This window comes from Mandrillus leucophaeus, unplaced genomic scaffold, assembly GCF_000951045.1.
Source record: "Mandrillus leucophaeus isolate KB7577 unplaced genomic scaffold, Mleu.le_1.0 Scaffold262, whole genome shotgun sequence".
NCBI lineage: Eukaryota > Metazoa > Chordata > Mammalia > Primates > Cercopithecidae > Mandrillus > Mandrillus leucophaeus.
Genome location: NW_012102721.1, coordinates 4,113,668 through 4,127,465, shown reverse-complemented (window position 1 = coordinate 4,127,465; position 13,798 = coordinate 4,113,668). Strand labels below are relative to the sequence as shown.

The window sequence follows — 13,798 nt, the reverse complement described above, 5'->3', positions numbered from 1 at the left end:
TTTTTTTTCTAAGCCCACTTGAAAATTCTGGGTTTGGGGACCACTGAGCAGATCTAAGCCTTGGGCATTGAGATAGAAAGGAAAGGTGAGTGGTCAGTGGAGTGGTTGTTCAGTTTTGATTGCTGAAGACTTGGAAAGTGGCCTTCCTGGTGGGGAGAGTGAGGCCAGGGAGAGCTCCCTGTGGGGATCCAGAGAGCCCAGGGGCATTGAAGGCCCAGGTGCATTTCTGCTCTCTGGTCCCTCCTGCTCTGCACTCCCTGAGTGTCCCTCATCCCACAGTCACCAGGCCTTTGCTACTTTTCCTGGCCCCGACTTGCTTTCCAGGACACCTGTCAGGGGATCTTCCAATACTGGATGCATTGCGTGGCCTCGGTACTGGGGTGCAGGAGCGTTATGTACCTGACAGCTGAGGCCTGAATGGGGTCAGCCTTTGTGGGGACCCTGCTGGCCCTAAGGGTGATTTGGAAGGCCCTGACTTGCAAGCACCAAGTTAGGTATGGGCCTGCATGTGAAGGAGGGGGCTTATGATGTCCCCATGGCCATTGACCACCCTGGCCCCACCTAGCCTATGGACACCCAGGGAGGGGATCTGTGACAGGGTAGCAGCTTGGTTGAGCACACAGGCAGCTCTTCAGGATGACCTAGAACAGAGGCTGGGCTCCAGGAGGACGCAGAGCCTGACCTGGGACTTGGTTATTCCTGGTCGCTGGGCAATGGTCAGGAGAGAGGAACTGAATGAGTGGAAATGCACTGGTTGGGTGTCGAGGCTGGTTTTCTAGCAGGGGTGTGGGTAGTTACTTCTGTTGTAAACAGAGTGAAGTTTGAGAGGGCAAGAAACTCAAAGACAGGCTTTTCATCCTCCTGGAGGTGAGTCCATGAGAGGGAAGCGACGGCTCCAACATCTGTGTGTGGACGGCGCTGAGCCATTGGGCATCGATGGCAGGAGAGCAGGAGGGGTTTAGGGCACAGAACTGTGATAAGAAAGCAGGAAGTGTTTGAAGGGCACCTTGGCTTGTGGTTGCGGCAGCAGAAGTCTGAAAGTTCACTCAAGGGCAGACTAGGTGGAAAAATTGAGGCTGTCAAGTGGGACTGAGAAGAGAGGCTGTGACCACTGGATTTGCTAGAAAAATACGTTCCAGTGAGGTCTGACTTGGCAGATGGAACTAAGCTGAGGCTTTTTATTACTGTTTGTTTGTACGAGGTGCACAAGGCAGTGTCAAATTCCCTTTAAGACCATTGCTTTCCAAGGGGCTGTCCTGGCAGGGCACTTAGCCTGACCCCACTGCGGTGCAGCCCAGGGGTCATGGGAGGGCATGCTTTCTAGGGACAATGGGCTTGGAGTTCTTTCTGCAAGATTCTGCTGACAGAGAATTCGCTGACATTTTCAAGTTCACTGGTGATGCATTTATAAGGAGTTGGGAGCAATGTTGAGAGATCACCATGTCTGGTCTTGACGCTCAAGCCTAATTCTGTTCTGGAATATGTTAGAGAAATGATCTTCCAGTCTTGAAACATACGTTTTTAGGTTTGAGGAATAATCTTGAAACATATGTTTTTAGGTTTGAGGAATTTGGTACTTTCTAAGGTAGCTTTGGGCTGTATTTGAACTTCCTTTTTTTTTTTTTTTTTTTTTTTGAGGCCGAGTCTTGCTCTGTCACCCAGGCTAGAGTGCAGTGGTGTGATCTCGGCTCACTGGAAGCTCCACCTCCTGGGTTCACGCCATTCTCCTGCCTCAGTCTCCCGAGTAGCTGGGACTACAGACGCCTGCCACCACATCCGGCTAATTTTTTGTATTTTTAGTAGAGATGGGGTTTCACTGCATTAGCCAGGATGGTCTCGATCTCCTGACCTCGTGATCCACCCACCTTGGTCTCCCAAAGTTCTGGGATTACAGGCATGAGCCACCGTGCCCAGCCTCAGGTTGCATTTGAACTTTCTAATTGTTGGAAACTTGATTTCCCCAGATGGAATCCAAGTCTGCTCTTCTGGAAATTCTGATCATGATTCTGGTATTGTCCTTTGGATGTACGCAGAATAAATTGAATTCCTTCTCCACATAGCCTGGTCTTAGGTGTTGGAAGATAAACCTTATCTGCCATCATTATATTATTATTGAGTGCTCGTCATGGGTCGGGCACTGAGCTGCGGCCTTGCTTTCTCCCTTAATCCCGCAACAACCCTATTTCTGTATCATCCCCATTTTACAGACTGACTTGGACAAGTTCTTTAAACCTTAGCCAGTGGCTTGTGTGTGGTGTTGAAGTCTCTGCCTGGAGTGACCTGGGGGCCTCTGCCACCTGCCTGCCTGTCATGCCAGGCTGCACTCAGTTTGGGGCACCTGGACTCCTGGGAGGTCACCCACTGTCCTGACTTGGGGTGCTGGTGTTGTCTGGATGTGGGCATCTCATCTCCCTCTGCTAAATTTCGTCTTACTCATTTTGCCTTTGGAACTGAGAAAATATTTTTTTTTCCTGCAAATTGTATTGTATTTCAAATTTACATTTCCAATCATCTGTCGTTGGTGTATAAAAACACATAGATTTTTATATTGATCTTGTATCCCTCAACTTTGTCAAACATGCTTATTAATTTTTTTCCTCAATAGTTTTTGAGGTACAGGTGGTAGGAGCTCCATAAAAACATTTAAATACTGTCTTTGTAAGCTACAAAGCTAGATTTAAAAAACAAAGAGAGAGAGAGAGAGAGAACCAGACCTGATTTCTGCCCTAAAAAGTTTATAATCTCTTTGGGACAATGAGTCATTCACAGGAAAAGAAACTTGGATGATGCAGGCAATACCTCTCCTGAGGTGATCTTTCTGTTTCTCACTCAGCCTTTCTCTCTCAGTAGAACTCTTGTGCCAATCATGTGTACGCAATTTACCTGATTACACGTAAACAAGTGTCTGCTCAACAGCCACTGAAATCCACTGTTGGCTAACTTTCATTTAGTCGTGCATTCTATCCTTAAGAGGATAGAACATCTCGTTGTATAATGTGATGTTAGTGCGGTTATTTTGGCAGAAGAGGCTCTTTTTGATCATTTGGTCATTGGCTGGGACGTGTCCGTGGATGGTGATGGTGCTGTCTGGAGTTTGAAGAAGGGTCACTGAGTCTGAGGCTGGCCTGTCTGTTCCCTCTCACACCTCCAGCAACTCGAACAGTACCAGTCACACGTGGGGGCTTCGAGAAGGAGCAGGTGTGTGCACGGTGGTGCATGGTGAGGTCAGTGGAGACTTCACTGCAGAGAATACCCCTGGATCTTGGGTGGGAGTCAGTGTCTATGGGCCTGACTTCATCCGCGTTGACTTGGTTATTTGGAAAGCAAGTCTCCAGCAAACGTGTCCTGAGATCTCCAGAGGAGAGAAACTAGGAGAAATGATTCTTGTTTTGGCAGTAACTTCATCACGTCATGGGATGCAGATATGATACCACAGCATCGTCCTGCTGCATGGTGGCCAGGCAGGTGACTCATGGGCTGACTCAACTCTCAGCCCAGGATGGACCAAAACAGTGTAAGGACAGCTGCGTGCCATTGTGAGATTCAAGTGGCTGACACTGTCTGTTTTGAAGAAGGAGCTCCCTGCCATCCAGGAATGGGGCCTGAGTGCCACCCGCTGTTGCTTTTTCGCACTTAAAGGAAAATTTCCCCAAGTGCTCATGATGGCTGGCTTTCCAGAATTGAGAGCCGTCGTTCCGGTCCTTTAAATGGCAGGAGTAAGCATTTGCTAAACAGCATTGTCTCTTGTCATCTACGTTACATCTTGCTCCTTTCAGAAACTAGTTAATGAGATGTGCAAGCTTGTGTGAACGAGGAAATGCCTGTTTTGAAGATGAACAGGAGTGAGTGTGAGTTCCTGGTGTTTTCGGGACAGCAGTGCTTCCCCTCTCAGATCAAATGTCAGAGCAGGACATTCCCCCCTTCTTTTCTCTTCAGCTGGAGAATGTTTGTTATTGTTGTTTGTTGTTTTTGTTTCTGTTTTTTGTTTGTTTGTTTGTTTTTGAGACAGAGTCTCTCTCTGTCGCCCAGGCTGGAGTGCAGTGGCCTGATCTTGGCTGACTGCAACCTCTGCCTCCCAGGTTCAAGCGATTCTCCTGCCTCAGCCTTCTGAGTAACTGAGACTACAGGCACCTGCCACCACACTCAACTAATTTTTGTATTTTTAGTAGAGTTGGGGTTTCACCGTGTTGGCCAGGCTGGTCTTGAACTCCTGACCTCAGGTGATCTGCCCACCTTGGCCTTCCAAAGTGCTGAGATTACAGGTGTGAGTCACCACGCCCGACCCAGCTGGAGAATGTTATTGGCAGCATCACTCTGGTCTTCCATTCCAAAGTCCATGGTAGCTGATTTGGGCACACTGAATATTTTTGTTTATCATGTTCTGATTGCTGGAAGAGATAGGATTATCCTGCCACTGCCTCTGGGTCCCGTGGCTTTTATTTGACAATTAATGGTGGTGGCTCCCGGTGTTCCTTCCTTCCCTGGCTTCCTTGTTAGGGATCGTGAATGAATAGCAAGTGTGGGTTTTGAGCACTGATTCTTCATTCCTTTCAGAAGGCTTCTGAGCTGGGAGAGCCGCCAATGGGATCGAATTTTCACTTCCTGAAACTTCAACCAAACCTATAACTGGGGAGATAGGAGAGCTGAGAAACCAGAGGCGTGAGAATGTGTTTGGTTAGGCAGGACTCTTTGAAAGCAATCTTAGGACGGTACTGAGTTCTCTCCTGCTTATGAGACAAGAATGCGGGATTTATTGTGTTGATGTCAGGCCTGAGGATCCTCTCTCTTCACAAAGCAGACATAGGTAAGGTCTATTAAGATGTGACTAAAAGGCTTAAACGTTTTTGATACATTTTAAATGGTGATCCTTCCCACCTGTATATTAGTCACTTTCCTTTCCTCATACCCAGGAAGATGTGAACTTTAGTTTTAATCCTAGAAAAAATCCCAAAGCTATGACATGACCTGGTTCTTATATTTTTATCTGTACGTGAAGAGTAAATAAATGATCAGTGTATGTTTGTCGTAACCTGTTTGGTGAGGTTTCTCGAGACTAAAAAGTCATACTCATTTTCATTCATGGCAGGTTGTTGGGGTTTTGTAGTTTAATGATTCAGGAGCTAGTTCTGCTTAGGACATAGGAAAGCAATGGTGTGCTGAAGCCAGCCCTACCGTACCTGGCTCCGTGGTGAGCTTCATGTTGGTAGCCTGGGAATACTTACCGAATGCAAACCTGCAAATCCAGACAGCCCTCTTTTCCTTCAGCAGGTCGTTAAATGTTTATCAGCTTTATAATTCCTCTTATTTAATGGAAAGTTATATAGCACTCATTTTAGGCTAAGCACGAAGCACTTCATTAGTATTAACTCATTTAATGCCCTGGAGGTAGGTGTTACTGTTATCCACATTTGCAGATGGGGAAACTGAGGGACAGAACCTTCGATAGCTTCCTCCAGGTCATGAATTGTGAGTGGCTGAGCCTGAGTTTGGATCTAGAGTCTGGTCTCAGAGGTCAGGGGCTGAACCACTGCCCAGTGCCGCCTGCTGCTGTTTGAGCACCGGTTGTGTGCCAGCAGGCGGGAAATACTCTTCTGCGGGCATGTCACAGGCAGTGGACCCTGGTCTGGCCAGCTCCAAAGCCCAGAGCCTCCTCCAGGCTCTTGTTCTTTCATTGGGAACATGGTCTTCTGGATGGATAATCTCGAACCCCGTTTCTTAAAATATTCTTTGGTCATTTAAAGTCAAGTGGGTAGGGGTGGAAAAAAGCCCTTTATTTGCTCACAAAGTGCTTGTTAAAGAAAAAAAAATCATTCAATGACATTGTTAAAGACGGCGAGGCAAACTTTATTCAGGATCACGGAGACAGGTACAGGGATCACAGCCAGCAGATTTTGCCGTGGGAAAAAGACTGGGATCCACTTGAGCACAGTATGGGCAAGTGGGAGTTAATTTATAACCAAAGATCAGGGTGGGGTTGGTGGAAAAATCACTAAGAGAAAGCATCAAGGGTAAGGGGGATTCTGGCTGAACCAACCAAACAGGATTCTTGCTGAAGACAGGCTGGGTGATCAGACATCACCTGTGGCGTGGTGGCGGCTGAGGAACCCGATCAGATATCAAGAGTGATCACATACCGAGGGTGGGAGGTTCTGGCTTAACTGACTGAGCAAGGTTTTTTTTGCTAAAACTGGATTTTACAAGGAAGTGCACAGATGGCCTAGAAGGTTCAGGAGCCTGATGTAAGTTTGATCAAGCGAAGAATCTTTGTCCGTGGAGAGTGATGTCAGAATGCGGCTTTACTATGAAGCATTTCGTGTTGAAGGCATCTCTAGCTATTATTGTTAACTGTTCACAAAGGACAACAAACGAAATGCCCCACAGCTTTCTTTTCATTACTGCTAATCTTAGAAATGGTCAAAATGGTTGGCTCTGAATTTCTTTCTTTTTTGGGTTTGGGGTAGTAAATGGAGTCACTGTGGACATGTTTTATGGATTCTTTTAAACGCACGTATCTATTAAAAATTGGGAGGGCCAACATGGCCAGCTTTAAAACATCAACCTTGAGCTGTGTCTGGTGCTGAGCCCTGGACCACCCGCTGGGCGGTGGGTGGCTACTGGCAGTGCCCGTGGACGTTCTTTGGGAAAGACGGTCTGATTGCACCTGCTCTTCCTTAGTTCCTGGTACTGTGAGGCACTCCTTCCCCACTCTCCTGGAACCCTCAGCTTAACACAACAGTGGCGATTGCTCTGTCCGTTTTCCCATGAGGACCCTGAGATTTCAACAAGGTTCAGTAACTCACCCGTGACACTTCCAGGGAGCTGTGTTGCCAGGAACTGGCCCAGGCCTTTCCCTTCTGAGCCCATCTTGTCCTTAACCTCTGTCAACCTTGATGGGTTTAGTCAACTTGTCGTGTTTCTTCAGCATTTTTATCCCATGCAGTCTCCCTTGAGTAGATGTTATGTATAGGGGAGATCACAGCTGCCTGGTGAGAACTGGGTTAAATCTAGCAGGATGCCTGGGCTTAGTGGCAGTGGAGTTGTGGGTGGCCTTGAGTCCCAGGCAGTCCCCTGAGAGTCCTTCCCGATGGACGTCTAAGTCATTGAGTGTGTTCCTTCTTCTTCCCGGTCAGGCTGTCCTGGCCGCAGCACTTATAATTGCACCCATCCTCCTCCCCACTCTGATCCCTGAGGAGAGTGCTTCTGCTGTTACCTCTAAGGCACAAGTGGGTTCCAAAGTCCTTAAATATGGAGGGATGTGGGGAAGCAGTGGTGAAGATGCAGGCCAAAGGTCAGCAGGCAACACTGGTCTTTGTTCTAGGTAACCTTCATCTAGAGATTCTTCTAGTTCTTTCTGGATTTATCTTCTAAAAACTAACTGATATGGAAATATTACAGTGCTGTAATTCTTTCTTCTAGGTCATACTGAACATTCCAGATACCTATCATTACTCGATGCTGTTGATAAAAGCAAGATGGCTTTGAACTCAGTAAGTGGTTAATTATTACCTTCCTGGCCTTTTCTTTGTTCCCTTGTCCCTTCTGTTATTCCCAACAGTGTTTATGGGTCAGCAATTGCAAGGGCTATTTGTAGGGAATGCTGGGCCATGCAGATGCTGTTCACCTCTAGAAAGAGTGATTTGGGGCACAGCCAGACAGCTGCCCAGGTGAGTCGCAAAAGCCATGGCTGTTGGGTAGACGTGAGTGATATGCATTCTCACCTTAACCTCGTCCCTTCCTGCTTTGCGAGGCAGAGGGCAGGGACAAGGAATGGGGACAGATGAGGCAGGATGGCGATAACGGGGGTATGTCCTAGGGAAGAGAACCACGTGGGATCCTATCCATGCCCAACTGAAGGACTAGGAAAAGTCATAACTGCATGAGGCATGGGTGGGCCCTCCCTCTCCTTCCCTCTCCCTCCCTCTCCCTCCCTCTCCCTGGAGCCCACTGCCTTTGGAGACAAATGTGGCTAATCTCTGCTCCCCATTGTAACTGACCCATTTGCTTTCTACCTAAAATAAGTGCACTTAGTAAAGAGTTTTAAACACTTCATAGATTCTATATCTGAAAAAGAGACCTTGTTTTCTCCTTTATTTGTTACTGATATTCATGTTTTACTGGGTCTGTGTTTAATTTCAAGTCCACTGCTCAGGAATTTTCGGGGACAAACCTCCTTGCTTACTGCAGCCCTTGCTAGTGGATGGCAAACTCTTAGATGGCTGAGATTGCAGCCTCTGGCTCTCTCATTTAGATGAGAGATTATCTTGTGTTTTCCCTCTGTGTGCCGCTCTGGTTCAGAGTTGTAATCTTCGGACTTTTGAAGGATAGCATTAGTGAGTTATTAAGTGGAGGTGAACTCTGCAAGCCTTGTTTGGCTCATTCCACGAAAATCAACTTCCCTGGAGGCCTCATTTAAAGTTCTAAGAGCTATGCTGCCTCTGCTCAGAAGACCTGTCCATTGAGTACAAACTTGCTGTCATTCTCTGAGGTCAATAAGAGATAAGGGGCAGGCTGGGTGTGGTGGCTCACACCTATATTCCAGCACTTTGGGAGGCCGAGGCAGGCAGATCATCTGAGGTTGGGAGTTCAAGATCAGCCTGACCAAAATGGAGAAACCCCATCTCTACTAAAAATACAAAAATTAGCCGGGTGTGGTGGCGCATGTCTGTAATCCCAGCTACTCAGGTGGCTGAGGCAGGAGAATCGCTTGAACCTGGGAGGCAGAGGTTGTGGTGCCACTGCACTCCAACCTGGGCAACAAGAGGCAAATACTGTCTAAAAAAAAAAAAAAAAAAGGAGCGAGCGAGAGAGACAAGGGGCAGAAATTAATTAATGGGTAAAAGTTTTGCATCGGGACCCTTAGATACAGATAAGAGGAAAAATGTGGCCTCCCAGAGTGGCCCAGCCAACAGGTAACTGGGGAGAACTGAAAGAAGGGGAAGATGTGGGCTAGTGGGGCCCAGAGTGGCCTGTTTGGGGCGAGTCTTGACAGGGTAGGCCTTGGGAAGGTAATTTTTAAGTAGGCTGAGGAAGGAGAGATCGTCATTCTAAGAAGATAGGCACCAACTGAAGGATGGAGCTGAGAATAAAATGCTACTTCTAGGCAGTTCCTTTCATATTTATGTATGGCCACACTCTGGCCCAGAAATTTCATTTAAAGGGATGTAGCTACACATTTCCGCCCTCTGCACAAAAATGCATGTACTTTGTAAGAACGTTTCTTGCAGCACAGCTGCTAACAGCCCACATTGTGAACCACTCAAATGTCCATTAATAAGAGATGGTGAGTGAATGATGATACATTCCTTATATGAGAGAAGAGGATGTGGAAGAGGTATTTTCAGGATAACACAGAGAGTATGCTCCTTTAGGCAAATTTCTTCACTCAGTTTTTTTTCTCTGCAAAATGGTTGTATTAATTCGTACCTGTGCCAGTCTTGCTGGTAGCGGGAAGGGTTATGGTGAGTGTTCAAGGAGATTATGAGTACAGGGGGGCAGCAGCTGAATTCTCCAATGTTAGCTATTATTCTTCTCATTATAATTATGGTATTGCTAGTTTATAATTTTGTATATCAATACTCAAGGAAAAGACCGGAGGAATTAAAAGTATAGGATTTTGGCTTAATGGATTCTAACCCAGACCTCTACACAACTTTTTAAAATTATTACTATATTTTACTAAATCCCAATGTCTGCCACTTATTTTTAAATTTCAAAGAATACATAGCCCGTTGGGCAAACTTGGGTTTGTGTGCTTGGCTTTTCAGCAGGTGCGGAAGCCCTGGGGTGGGTAGCCCTGGCTTGTGTGGTTCTTGAGTTTGAGTCTGTACGTCTGGAGTGGGTCAGGGGCCCCAGAGCTTTGCTGCCGTTGATTTCTCCCCAACAGCAGACAAAGCCTCACAATGACCTCAATTTTCCCTCATTCTTTTGAAGGACTGACTTTTCATGGTGCTTGTCTTGATTGTTTTCATAGTGCTTTTTTTTTTTTTTTTTTCTTTTGAGATGGAGTTTCACTCTTGTCACCCAGGCTGGAATGCGGTGGCGCAATCTCCATTCACTGCAACTTCCACCTCCTGGGTTCAAGCAATTCTCCCACCTCAGCCTCCCAAGCAGCTGGAACTACAGGCGCGCACCACCATATCCGGCTAATTTTTTGAATTTTTAGTAGAGATGGGGGTTTCACCATGTTGGCCAGGTTGGTCTCGATCTCCTGACCTCAGGTGATCCACCTGCCTCAGCCACCCAAAGTGCTGGGATTACAGGCATGAGTCACTGCACCCAGCCAAATCTGTATTTTTGTATGTAGAGGGAAATAATCTTCTCAACTGTAATTGTGAATAATATTGTATTAAATTGTCATGAAGGAACTCCTGTTTAATAAATGGACATGTAAGAAAAAAGGAATGAATAGTAAAACCAAACCAGAATAAAAAACTTTGGTAATTGAAAGTTCTGGTTAGTTTTTATTCTAAATAAGTTCAATGTTTGACATAGTTGTAGACACCTAGGGAGAATCTGTAGTACCTTTTCTTTTCTTTAACTCTTTTTTTTTTTTTTTTTTTTTTTGAGACAGTGTCTTGCTCTGCCAACTAGGCTGGAATGCAGTGACGTGGTCTCGGCTTACTGCAATCTCTGCCTCCCGGGTTCAAGCCATTCTCCTGCCTCAGCCTCCTGAGTAGCTGGGATTATAGGCACCCGCCACCACGCCCGGCTAATTTTTATATTTTTAGTAGAGACAGGGTTTCACCATGTTGGCCAGGATGGTCTCGATCTCCTGACCTCATGATCCACCCGCCTCTGCCTCCCAAAGTGCTGGGATTACAGGCGTGAGCCACCGCACCCAGCCTTGCAGTACCTTTTAATATCTTGTCACTTTCTTATTAATCTCTAACTGTACAAGTTGTATAGACAGGATGCAAATTTCACAAAATAAAACAAAAACATTATCAATTTAAAAGATCATTGGTACAGCTGTGATATGATGTGATAGTTTATATTGAACCCTTTAGTGCAAATAAGAGTTTTATATTATTCATCTTCTTTTCAATTGTTTAGGGGTCACCGCCAGGTGTTGGACCTTACTATGAAAACCATGGATACCAACCAGAAAACCCCTATCCCGCACAGCCCACTGTGGCCTCCAATGTCTACGAGGTGCATCCGGCTCAGTACTACCCGTCCCCCGTACCCCAGTACACCCCGAGGGTCCTGACGCATGCTTCCAACCCCGCCGTCTGCACGCAGCCCAAATCCCCGTCGGGGACAGTGTGCACCTCAAGTAGGATTCTTTTTGTGTTTATTTCCTGTAATAAACCCGAGATCCTGGGTCAGCCTCCCCAGGGGGCTCTCTGCTCCCATCACCACTGTCACCAGCTCTCCTGGTCTGACCCTTCTCCTCCACCTGCCGGAGCCAGTCTGTCTTCATGGCTTTCCACTCTCTTCCTGCTGGATCAAAGCTGTCGCCACCAGCTCTAGCCTCTTGCCCAGGGCCTGCAGAGAGACCTCTGTCTGCCGTTAACTCTCCTGTACAGCTTTGCCTGTTCTACTCAGCATAGGCTTTTGAGATCATCTTCTCTGGGTTTCTTGGCTGTGTGGTTTATTGATGGCTGCTCTTGAATAACTGGTAAGCTTCCAAGAGCAGAAATCAACTATCTTACCTTTCTTTGTCACACAGTCCCCTAGATATGACAGGTCATGTTTAAGATGCTCCTTGTTTCTTTGTGTTTGGTGAATGACCTGGCTGGTGTGGTTGTGGCACAGAAGTGTCTGAGCTGTCTCAGTGGGCTTCAGGGTCCTGCGGGTAGCTGGAGCAGGCCAGAGTGAGTGTGGGAGGACTGGAGGTTACATTTTATTTGCTGTCACTTCAGTCCCTCCTCTTTGTCACCCTCCCATTCATCTCCTTTCTTTGCCATTTCGTTTGGTCTCGTGTCTTTCCAGACTGCCCCCTCTTGCACTGCCTCCCAGCTTTTAATTCAGGCTAGTTTCAATGCTAAGAGTTGCCCAGGTGGAAACCGCACAGCAGCGGCTACACCAAAGATCTTTTACATTGATCTTTTAATTGATAGTGTTTTTATTTTATTTTGTGAAATGTGCATCCTGTCTCTACAACTTATACAGTCAGAGATTCGTCAGAATGTGAATTTCCACGGGTCCACCATTACATAATCAGTCATCGATGTGATTAACGCCAATGCTCTATGAAGCTCTGTCTGTCCCCACCTCTCCCCTACTCAGGACAAGGGCTGTCACTCCTGTGTTTCTGCCCCTCCTCTCAACCCCTCACCCTTCACAAATGGCTCTTCCACCCTGTTCCTCTCCGGCCACCTCCTGTCTCTGAGTTTTCTACCCTTTCATGAGCCTTCCTCCCTTCCTTCCTCTCCCTTCTCTGTTTCTGTCTTTCCCTCCTTTCAATGCCCTGCACCAAGTGAGTACTTGTGTTTGCACTGATCTGCTTCTGGGGGTGGTTGGGTAGGTCAAAGCCAGTGGTTCTCAGTCAGAACCATTTGGACCCCCCAGAGACAACTGGCAGTGTCTGGAGACAGTGTGGGTGGTTGCAAGTAGGGAGGGGTTGCTGCTCCTAGGTAGGCACCACGGATGCTGCTCAACCTCCTGCAAGGCACAAGACAGCCCCCTGACAGCAAAGAATGCTCAAGGCAAAATATCGTTTAGTGTGGAGGTTGGGAACTCCTGGTCTTTGTCCATTATGGGGATGGGAGGAAGCCAGGGTGAAAGGGTTAAGGAACTGTCTGTATGAGCTACCTCCCAAAGAAACAGCATGAAGGTCCTCTCCTGAAGTCAGCACCTCCAGACAGTGGTGTTCCTACCAGTGATGGCCAAACCCAGGAGGGCAAATGAACCCCTGGCCCACCTGATGGACACATTTCCACTTTTCCTAGGAAAGACTAGGTGATGACAGAGTTGGATGGGTTATATCAATCCCTTATCAGTTGCTTTTATAAGGGAAGCATATGAACCTACATGTATGATTTTGCATTATAAAATTCATAAACTTAAAAGTAATTTAGTAATTTAATTGAACTTACGCTGGTATTATTTTTAAGAAAACACTGTTGGCATTTAATATATAGAAATGTATACATTTTGAAAGTGTAATGTTTGGCTTTGAAACTCTTCTCCCAGTTATTGAGTAGCACACATTCAGAAGCATGTATCAGGAGTATAAGGAACTTTTTCCAGACTTAATGTATTTATTTGCTTTAGCAACAGCCATAGAAGGTTGATGATTGAATAGGAGCAGACACACAGCTTAAAGCTTAGGCTTTGGGGAATCGAAGGTCAATAGTCCTCCAAATGTGGGCGTGAAACAAGCAGTTAAACGCAAGAAACCATAGGGCTGAGTTGACAACCTTAAGTTGGTCATGATTGAGGGAAATGCATAGTGGGTTTTGTGTGCGTGTTTTTTTGTTTGTTTGTTTGTTTGTTTGTTTTTTGAGACGGAGTCTCATTCTGTCACCAGGCTGGAGTGTGGTGGCACGATCTCGGCTCACTGCAACCTCTGCCTCTCGGGTTCAAGCAATTCTCCTGCCTCAGTCTCCCGAGTAGCTGGAACTACAGGTGTGCCACCGTGTCTGGCTAATTTTTGTATTTTTAGTAGAGACGGAGTTTTGCCATGTTGGCCAGGCTGGTCTCTAACTCCTGACATCAGCTGATCCGCCTGCCTTGGCCTCCCAAAGTGCTGGGATTACAGGCATGAGCCACTGTGCCCAGCCAGTGGGGTGTAATTAAACTCTGCAACAGCAACCATGTCAAGCCAGGACCCAGTGGTGTCTGTACTGACCCT

General features: G+C 46.7%; 1 protein-coding gene across 1 annotated transcript in view; it reads left to right on the top strand.

The window, feature by feature from the left end:
* Nucleotides 1-13,798, top strand: part of TMPRSS2 (transmembrane protease, serine 2) — a 56,109-nt gene that overhangs the window by 14,084 nt on the left and 28,227 nt on the right. Inside the window, exons 2-3 of the mRNA XM_011984191.1 lie at nt 7,417-7,487; nt 11,053-11,275. Of these exons, the coding sequence (XP_011839581.1) occupies nt 7,417-7,487; nt 11,053-11,275 (294 nt within the window). The remainder of the gene's footprint in view (nt 1-7,416; nt 7,488-11,052; nt 11,276-13,798) is intronic.